The 10,375-nt window shown below is 35.8% G+C and overlaps 1 protein-coding gene and 1 pseudogene across 3 annotated transcripts in view; both read left to right on the top strand.

Moving 5' to 3' along the window:
- Positions 1 to 3: 3 nt before the first annotated feature.
- Positions 4 to 1,518, top strand: LOC108295556 (annotated as a pseudogene). Its single transcript, XR_001821444.2, has one exon. The product of XR_001821444.2 is annotated as a heat shock cognate 71 kDa protein-like (transcript).
- A 755-nt stretch (positions 1,519 to 2,273) lies between these two features.
- PHKA1 (phosphorylase kinase regulatory subunit alpha 1) overlaps positions 2,274 to 10,375 on the top strand; it is a 14,708-nt gene continuing 6,606 nt past the window's right edge. Inside the window, exons 1-2 of one of the 2 annotated variants that reach the window (XM_017517839.2) lie at positions 2,274 to 2,306; positions 8,885 to 9,055. In XM_017517839.2, coding sequence (XP_017373328.1) covers positions 2,289 to 2,306; positions 8,885 to 9,055 — 189 coding nt within the window. In that variant the 5' untranslated portion in view covers positions 2,274 to 2,288. Of the gene's footprint in view, positions 2,307 to 8,599; positions 8,605 to 8,884; positions 9,056 to 10,375 lie in introns of those variants that run through there. The other variant, XM_037734633.1, reaches the window with a different exon arrangement.

Genomic DNA, 10,375 nt, shown 5'->3' with positions numbered 1-10,375 from the left:
TTTGAGGTGAAGCCTACAGCCGGAGACACCTACTTGGGTGGAGAAGATTTTAATAACCAAATGATCAACCATTTTATTGCTGAGTTCAAGCACAAACATAAGTGAGAACAAGAGAGCAGTAAGACACCTCCATACTGCTTGTGAGTGTGCTCAGTGTACTCTCTCTTCCAGCACCCAGGCCAATATTGAGATCAATTCTCTCTAGGAAGGAATCGACTTCTGTACCTCCATTACCCATACCCAATTTGAAAAATTGAATGCTGACCTGTTCCATGGCACCCTAGACTCCAAAGAGAAGGCCCTTCAAGATGCCAAACTAGACAAGTCACAGATTCATGATACTGTCCTGGTTGGTGGTTCTACTCACATCCCCAAGATTCAGAAGACTCTCCAAGACTTCTTCAATGGAAAAGAACTGAATAAGAGCATCAACCCTGATGAAGCTGTTACTTATGGTGCAGCTGTCCGGGCCACCATCCTGTCTGGAGACAAGTCTGAAAATGTTCAAGATTTGCTGCTTTTGATGTCACTCCTCTTTCCCTTGGTATTGAAACTGCTGGTGGAGTAATGACTGTCCTCCTCAAGTGTAATACTACCATTCCTACCAAGCAGACACAGACCTTCACTAGCTATTCTGACAACCAGCCTGGTGTGCTTATTCAGGTTTATGAAGGTGAGCGTGCCATGACCAAGGATAACAACCTGCCTGGCAAGCTTGAACTCACAGGCATACCTCCTGCGCCCCAATGTGTTCCTCAGATTGAAGTCACTTTTGACATTGATGCCAATGGCATCCTCAATATGTCTGCTGTGGACGAGAGTACAGGAAAAGAGAACAAGATTACTATCACTAATGACAAGGGCTGTTTGAGCAAGGAAGACATTGAACGTATGGTCCAGGAAGCTGAGAAGTACAAAGCTGAAGATGAGAAGCAGAGGGACAAAGTATCATCTAAGAGTTCACTTGAGTCCTGTGCATTCAACATGAAAGCAACTGTCAAAGATGAGAAACTTCAATGCAAGATTAACGATGAGGACAAACAGAAGATTCTGGACAAGTGTAATGAAATTATCAGCTGGCTCAGTAAGAATCAGACTGCTGAGAAGGAAGAATTTGAACATCAGCAGAAAGAGCTGGAGGAAGTCTGCAACCCCATCATCACCAAGCTGTACCAGAGTGCAGGAGGCATGCCAGGAGGAATGCCTGGGGATTCCCTGGTGGTGGAGCTCCTCCCTCTGGTGGTGCTTCCTCAGGGCCCACCATTGAAGAGGTTGATTAAGCCAACCCAAGTATAGATGTAGCATTGTTCCACACATGTAAAACACTGAAGGACCTAAATTTGTAGCAAATTCTGTGGCAGTTTTAAAAAGTTCAGCTGCTATAGTAAGTTACTGGGCATTCTCAATACTTGAATATGGAACATATGCACATGGGAAGGAAATAACATTGCACTTTATAAACACTGTATTGTAAGTGGAAAATGCAATGTCTTAAATAAAACTATTTAAAATTGGCACACAGAAAAAGAGTAAGTACGGCAGTAGAATAAGAAAGAGTCTTGTGTTCACTTTACAGTTTTCTCAAATAATTTGAATAATATGAACATTTTCCTATTTGAAAGGTGAAAGAACTACATTCAGTACTGAATAGTTAATTATACTGGCATTATTAGTAAATAATCTTTGATTTGGTTGAGAGTTATTGGATAAACATTTTATAATGGTTGATAGTCAGCCAATATTACTTATAAGTTCATTATATATTTACAACTTGAAGTGCATGTTCCAAGCTAGATTAATATAATGTTGAGACTTGACCTACCCAGCTACATCATTTATGTTTTTTCTACGCGTTCACTACCTATAGGTTTTCAAGGGAGCCAAAATCACTAGGACTGTAATTTAGAGGATTGAGAGCCCTAAATTTGCATTACTTTCTTATTTCTAAATATTAACTTTCATACTCACCTGCCTGTCTGGTATTTTGTATTGTTCTAAGCCATTTTTTGCCTGTCACTCAAGAATGCCCTCTTTTCTGATTATGGGGAAAAAAACATTTTTAAGGTATATTTATTTCATTTCCCCTCACCATGGCTTCTAGAGTAAAGCTGTTTCATCAGCTTTTTAATGACAATGTGCTGACTACTTACTGAAATAGTCTGTATTTGTACTCTACTAATAACTTTTAAAAATACAAGTAATTGTTGCCTTGCCTCACGTCTTTTAAGTTTTTATTTCTCAATTTTTTCTCATAGTCCAACGGTGGTCATGCCCTGGGTATAGATTTGATGTCACCGTCTTTTCTGGTAACTGCTGTTATATTCTCATATATGCCATTCACATGTGCTTTGAATAAGCTCTTGTATAAATCATGATATATACTGGTTGACTAAAAAAAAATTAATCAAGAATTAAAATAAGTATAAAGCAATTTCATATATGGGGGTGAATCTTTTCATTTATTTCCCAAGAAGTTAGAGAAGGGAGTTCAACTCCAACCTCTTTTTCACTTCAGAAAACAAAATTCAATTTACTGAGTATTGGTTAAGTATATGTTTATTCATTTATTCTTTCAGCTAATACAATTCATTACATACCTACTGTGCACCAGGTATTATACAGCATCAACTGGAAACTTATTCAAAGTGCAAATTCTTGGTCCCACCCTAAGCTTACTGAGTCAGAAAGACTGGGGATAAGGCCCAGCAATCTGTTTTATTTATATGATTCTGATGCATTTTTAAGTTGGAAAACCACTGGGTTAGCTATTCTTCTGATTATAAATTCATTTAGCAAAAATTGAGTGTCAGTTTTGTGCCAGGCACTATGAACAAAACAGATGTGGTCCTTACCGTCATAAAGCTTACAGTTTAGGAAGACTGACCTCTAGTTAAATTTATTTGGTTTAAATCAAAGACTCATAATGGCCTATGAGTTCAGATCTCTCAAGCTGAAGAGATTTAGGCTAGACAATAACCAAACAAAAAATAGAAACTATTGGAAACAATATTAGTATTTTGGTTAACCATAATCAAATATCCTGTAATGAACTAAGACTTCTCCAACTCTGTCATATCCACATTAACATAGGACAAGGGTATAGAAGAAAATTTAAAAACTCAAAATGATTGATATTTGGCTTTGGAAAACAGTCTGAATTGTACTTTATCAGAGATCTATACCCTTTCTGGTTTGACCTCACAATCAACAGCCTAGGATCTTGGTGGTATAAACAAGACAATGAAGATAAATTAAATGGCAGTTCATCTACTCAACAAATCAGTGTGATAGTCACTTGCCAATAAAAGTGTTTAGGGGCTCCTTTCTCTCAACCATTGCACTGGTTGGTGATTTAGGCATTTGACCCAAATTAAGATGTGAAAAGTTCTTTTCTCAGAAAATATTTCTATTATCTTCTATCTTATATTTATTTCTCAATTTAAACTGTTAACCACTTTGCCCAGTGTATTTTATCCTTTACTTAGTATAATTTTTTCAAAGTTCATTATGTTTTAGCATGTATCAAAAGTTTTTTTTTTCATTGCTGAATAATATCCTATTAAATTAATGTACCATATTTTTTATCCATTCATCAGTTGATGGACACCTAGATTGTTTCCACTTTTTGGCTACTATGAATAATTCTACAATGAACCTTCATGTACAAGTTTTTGTATGGAAAAAATGTTTTCACTTCTCTTGGATATATATCTATGAGTGGAAGTGCTGGGTAATATGGTAACTATGTTTCTCACTCTGAAGAACTCCCAGACATTTCCAAAGGGGCTGCACCATTTTACATTTCCACCAGTAATGTATGAGAGTCCCAATTTCTTCACATCTTTGCCAACCCTTACAATTGTCTATCTATCTTTTTTATTATAGCCATCCTAGTGGGTGTGAACTGGTATCTCATTGTGGTTTTGATTTGCATTTCCCTAGTAGATAATAATAAGTGTCTTTTCTTCTACCCAGTGGCCATTTGTTTATCTTCTTTAGAGAAATATCAATTAATATTGGTGCCTATTTTATTTTTTTTTGTCTTTTTATTGTTGAGTTGCAAGGATTCTTTATATATTCTGGATACAAGTCCCTTTTAAGATATGTAATTTGCAAATATTTTCTCCCATCCTTTGGGTTATCTTTTCACTCTCTTAATGGTATTCTTTGAACAACAAAAGTTTTAAATTTTGACAAGGTCCAGTTTGTCTATTTTTTCTGTTGTTACTCATGATGTTTTGGGTATCATATCTAAGAAGGCTTTGCCTAACCCAAGGTCACAAAGATTTATCCTATTTTTTGTTCTAAGGGTTTTATATAGTTAGCTGTCATATTTAGGTCTATGATTATGTTTGGAGGGGTCCCCAAGATCACCCTCAAATTTAATGATTCACTAGGATGACTCATAAGACAGCATGTAGTCATACTCAACTGCTCAGTTTATAGCAGCAAAAGGATACAAGATGCATTGGGCACAGTGTAACTAGAGTCAACAATAATTTATTGTACATTTTAAAATAACAGAAAGTATAATTGGGTTGTTTATAACAAAAAGAAATGATAAATGCTTGAGATAATGGATACCCTATTTACCCTGATATGATTATTATGCATTCTATGCCTGTTTTAAAATGTCTCATATACCTCATTATTAATTTTTTTTAAGATGCATTGGTCAAAGTCTAGGGGAAACAGATACAAGCTTCAAGAGTATTGTCTCAGTGGAGTCACACTTCACTGAGCTGTGACAAGATGTTTGAAATATTGCCAACCAGGGAAGCTCATTAAAGACAGCACCCATTGTTCTTGTTGATGGCTGGTCACGTAAACAGCCTCTGTCTAGAATGTACCAAAACTCTGGACTCCCAGAAAGAAAGCAGACATTCAACATAAACCATAGTGTTTGTACAGTTTAGGCATGGTAAGCCACTGTTACTAATTCTTGGAATGGTGAGAACTCTCCCAAAATCCAAGTTTCTAAATGCCAGCCAAGGGCCAACCTTGTAAGCAAGCCTTCCAACGATAGCAGTTCTGGCCTACTACCTTAACTCTTTTCTGCATAATGGTGTTAATTTTTGTATGTAGTATAAGGTAGACAGTTCAACTTCATTCTTTTGCATGTGAATGTCACTGTTCCAGCACCATTTGTTGAAAAGGTGATATTTTTCCCTCATTTAAGTCTCTTAGCATCCTTGTTGAAAATTAATTGACCAAAATATAATGGTTTATTTCTGAACTCCCAATTCTATTCCATCAATCTACATGTCTATCCTATACCAATAGGACACAGTTTTGATAGTTTTGTACTTTTGATAGTGTTAGAGTAAATTTTGAAATCAGGAAGTACAGGTTCTCCAACTTCAGTCTTTTTTTTAATATGAATGTTAGGATCAGCTTGTCAATTTCTGCAAAAATCTCAGCTGGTATGTTGATAGAGATTGTGTTTAGTCTGTAGATCAGTTTTTGGAATATTGCCATCTTAACAATGTTAAGTCTTCTGATCCATGAACATGGGAATGTATTTCAATTTATTTAGGTCTTAATTTCTTTCAACGTGTTGCATAGTTTTCAGAGTATTTATTTTGGACTTCTTTTGTTAAATTTATTCCTACATATTTTATTCTTCTTGATGCTATTTTAAATGGAATTGTTTTCTTAATTTTAACATTGTAGATTGCTACTGTTCACAAATACAATTGGTTTTTTATTATAGTGAGACATTTAACATGGGACCTACCCTTTAAAAAAATTTTAAGTGTACAATACAGTATCATTAACTCTAGGCTTGATGTCGTACAGTAGATCTCTAGACGGTATTCTTTTTTTTTTCTTTTTTTTTTTTGTGACGGAGTCTCACTCTGTTGGCAGGCTGGAGTGTAGTGGCGCAATCTCAGCTCACCTCTGCCTCCCGGATTCAAATGATTCTTCTGACTCAGCCTCTAGAGTAGCTGGAATTACAGGCATGCACCACCATGCCCAGCTAATTTTTTTGTATTTTTAGTAGAAACGGGGTTTCACCATTTTGGCCAGGATGGTCTCGATCTCTTGACCTTGTGATCCACCCACCTCAGCCTCCCAAAGTGCTGGGATGACAGGCATGAGTCACTGCACCCGGCCTCATCTTACATAACTGCAGCTTTATACCCATTGAATAGCAAGTTCCCGTTTCCCCATCTACCCAGCCCCTGACAACTACCGTTCTACTCTCTGTATGAGTTTGGCTGTTTCAGATACATTACATAACTGGAATCGTACAGTTTGTTCTTCTGTGACTGGCTTATTTCGCATAGTATAGTGTCCTCCAGGTTCACCCACATTGTCATACTTTGCAAAATTTCATTCTTTTTTAGAGGCCGTATAATAGTCCATTTTATGTATTATACCACATTTTCTTTTGCCATTCAGTTGTTGATAGACATTTAGGTTTTTTTTCATATCTTGACTATTTTGAATAATGCTGCATTGAACATGGGCATGCAAACATCTCTTCAGGATCCTGATTTCAATTCTTTTGGATAAATATCCAGAAGTAGGATTGCTAAATCATACGGTAGTTCTATTTTTAATTTTTGAGGAACCTTCATAATGTTTTCTGTAGTGGCTGCACCATTTTACATTCCCAGCAACACTGTACAAGTGTCCTAATTTCTTTACATTCTCCCCAATACTTGTTATCTTTGTTTTGTTTTTTTTAACCATGGCCATCCTAACAGGTGTGAGGTGATAGCTCATCGTGGTTTGATTTGCATTTCCATGATGATTAGTGATGTTGAGCATTTTTACATGTGCATGGTGGCTATTTGTATACCATTCTTTGATGAAATATCTACTCAAGTAAAATATAATTGATTTTTGTTATTGATCTTATATCATGAAACTTTACTAAACTTACTTATTAGCTATAGCTGCTTATAAGTGAATTCCTTAGAAATTTCTGTATACAAAATCATGTCGCCTGCAAATAGAGTTTTACCTCTTCCTTTCCAATCTGCATTCCCTTCATTTGTTTTCTTACTTAATCTCCCTGGCCCAAGCTTCCAGTAAAATGCTGAATAGAAGTGATGAGAGGCATTCTTGTGTTATTCTGATCTTTGGGGGGAAAGCATCAGTCTTCAACCACTCACTATGAGGTTAGCTGTGGGTTTTTGTAGGAAAAAATCTAAACTTCTATTAGATTGAGGAGGTTCCCTTCTGTTCCTAGTTTGTTGAGTATTTTTATCATGAAGGTGTGTTGAATTTTATTGTGGTTTTTTTTTTCTGCACCTATTAAGATTATGTGCTTTTTATCTTTTATTCTATTATGTAGTGTATTACATTAATTGATGTTCAGGTATTAAAACAACCTTGAATTTCTGGAATAAGTCCCACTTCATTATGTTGTATAATCCTTTTAATATATCACTGAATTTGATTTTCTGGTATTTCATTGAGGATTTTTGCATCTATATTCATAAAGGATATTGAACTGTAGTTTTCTGGTGACATCTTTGTCTGATTTTGGTATCTGAGTAATATTAGCCTCATAGAATGAGTTGGGAAGTGTTCCCTTCACTTCTCTTTTTTGGAAGAGATTGTGAAGAGCTAGTATTAAATCCTCTTTAAATGTTTTGTACAATTAGTCAGTTAAGCCATTTGTGCATGGGCTTTACTACTCTGTGAGAATATTTGTTTGTTTGTTTGTTTGTTTGAGACAGGGTCTAACTATATCACTCAAGCTAGTCTCAAACTCCTAGGCTCATGCAATTCTTCCACCTCAGCCTACCGAGTAGCTGGAAATACAGACACGAGCCATATGCCCATGCACCACGAGCCAAGCACCCATACTTTGTAGGAAGTTTTGTACTTACTAATTTGATATATTTGTTTGTTACAGGTCTATTAAGATGTTCTGTTTCTTTTTGAGTTGGTTTGGGTAGTTTGTCACTTTGTCAGCATATGGCTGTGGATGGTATGTCCTTATAATTCTTTTTCTTTCTGAAGGTCAAAATTGATGTCTTTATTTCCTCTTTTTTTCTTGGTCCTTCTAGCTAATGGTTTATCTACTTTGTTGATATTTTAATAGGAAAAAATTGGGGGTTCATAGATTTTCTTTATTGTGTTTCTAGACTCTATTTCATTTCTTTCCACTCTAATCCTTATGATTTCCTTCCTTCTGCTTGCTTTCAGTTTAGTGTGCTCTTCTTTCTTACTGTCTTAAAATGGAAAGTTTGGTTATTGATTTGAGATGTTTATCCTTTCTTCAATACAGGCATTTATAACATAAATTGTTTGTTAATCACTGTTTTAGCTGCATCCCATAAGTTTTGCTATGTTGTGCTTTCCTTTTCATTCATTTCGTTATTTTCTAATTTTGCTTGTGATTTTTTTCCTTAATGCATTTATTTGTTATTTAAATAAATGCATTAAGGAAATGAAGTGTGGTGTTTAATTTCCACACATTTGTAAATTTCCTAATTTCCTTCTATTACTGACTTCTAATTATGTTGTGGTTAGAGAACATACTTTGTATGATTTCAGTTTTAAATTTATTATGGTTTGTCTTATGGCCCATGAGAGTAACAAATTAAACTGTAGACCAACTAGAAGTTTAACAGAGATAATCAGGTAAAGAGACATCTAAGAATGTCCCACATCATCAGTGTTTTTATGGCTCTTCTCATGTATCACTAGATTGCTTTCAAAAAGGACTGTATCAGCATACGGCACTACTAGCTACGTATGTCTACTAGCTTCACTATAACTTCTTTATCTTGGCTGCTCCACTTAATATTTATTTGGTTTATATTTCTGCAGTGTATGTTTATTGTTCACTCTAAAGTTCAAAGACTTTCTCATAGAAATAGAGATAACTTTTGATTTATGTTCTTTCCTCTCCTCTTTCAAGTCACCTGGAACCTCTATGACTCCAAGTAGTGGGTCCTTTCTTAGTGCATATGATCAACAGTCATCTAAAGATAGTCGTCAAGGTCAATGGCAACGCCGAAGAAGGCTGGATGGGGCACTGAATAGAGTCCCAATTGGATTTTATCAAAAAGTATGGAAAGTTTTACAGAAGGTGAGCGTAATACATTGTTGATGTCTTATTTTTCCCCCTTGAAATTCTCAGTCTCCTTGGCTGAGATATGACATGACTGTAACGTAATCACTCCAATTATGTAAAAGTCATAAAACTCAGACAAAACCAAAAAGAAAACATATAAATGAAACTTGATTTGTTGTTGTGGCATTATTAATAATTTAGTATCTTTCTGTTATAGTTGCTGTAGTCTTGTTTCTAAATTGAACTTTTAAAATCATCACTTCTCTGCTTTTGGCCATAGTTGGATACTGTGGGATATTGTGATACATGTGCTGCTAATCAAATGAATTTGGTACTAAAGAGCTAACTTTCTTTGTAGCTGTTGAGGACTGTAAATGTTATTTGTAGCACTGTGCTATTCATAACCAAGTATCAGTAGAGTAAAACAAATACAGCACTTGGGGAGTTTGTGCAAGGAGCTCTTATATTTTTTCTTGAATAAAAACTACCAAATAAATGTAAAGTCATAAACATGGTAATATTTCAGAGACTCTTCGATGTGAGCATTGTTTCTTTTCTTCTGAAGGTCTATTTGGCCAAAGACATTTAAGAGCCTGTCACACTATTATGGTGGTGACAATTTCAGAGGGCCAAGAAGACTATTGTGCTCATACGTAGGTCTCATTCAGTCTCTTAGGTGTGGCTTTCTGCATCATTGGCTTTAATAAGGAACTGAAGATCACTTCGTCCAGGACTTCAGACCCTTTAGTTATGTTTTTTTTACCCTCTGGGCACTGCTATTCTTCCAAGGACAGAATCAGGTGATCTCTTGGAAAGGTGAAAGTTGATTCCTCAGACTATGGGCTCTGGCAGTCTTCCTTTTGAAGAGTACCAAGAACTTGCTTTTTTTGCAGCTAACTTCTATAGCACAGTGGTGACAAATATTATTTTATCTCTTCAGTTATGCATGGATTATGGCAATGCTCTATGTGCTTATACAGCAAAGAACAACAGATAGTAATCTTCATCCTCTTGGAACTTATATTCTACTAGGGAGAAACAAATGATAAATAATAAACAGTAAATAAGTGAAGTATCTAGAATGTTAAAAGATGATAAGTATTATGGAAAAAACAGAGCAGGATAAGAGTATTTATGGGGGGATGGGACATTTAACTAGAAAATGTAGTAATGATACACACCTGATAAACGCATGTCTTGATTTCATTTTCAAATTAAGACTTCATGGCCGGGCGCGGTGGCTCAAGCCTGTAATCCCAGCACTTTGGGAGGCCGAGGCGGGTGGATCACGAGGTCAAGAGATCGAGACCATCCTGGTCAACATGGTGAAACCCC

The sequence above is a fragment of the Cebus imitator genome, unplaced genomic scaffold (assembly GCF_001604975.1).
Source record: "Cebus imitator isolate Cc_AM_T3 unplaced genomic scaffold, Cebus_imitator-1.0 Scaffold648, whole genome shotgun sequence".
In the NCBI taxonomy this organism is placed as follows: Eukaryota; Metazoa; Chordata; class Mammalia; order Primates; family Cebidae; genus Cebus; species Cebus imitator.
Note: the sequence above shows the minus strand (reverse complement) of the source record. Positions and strands in the feature narration are given on the sequence as shown.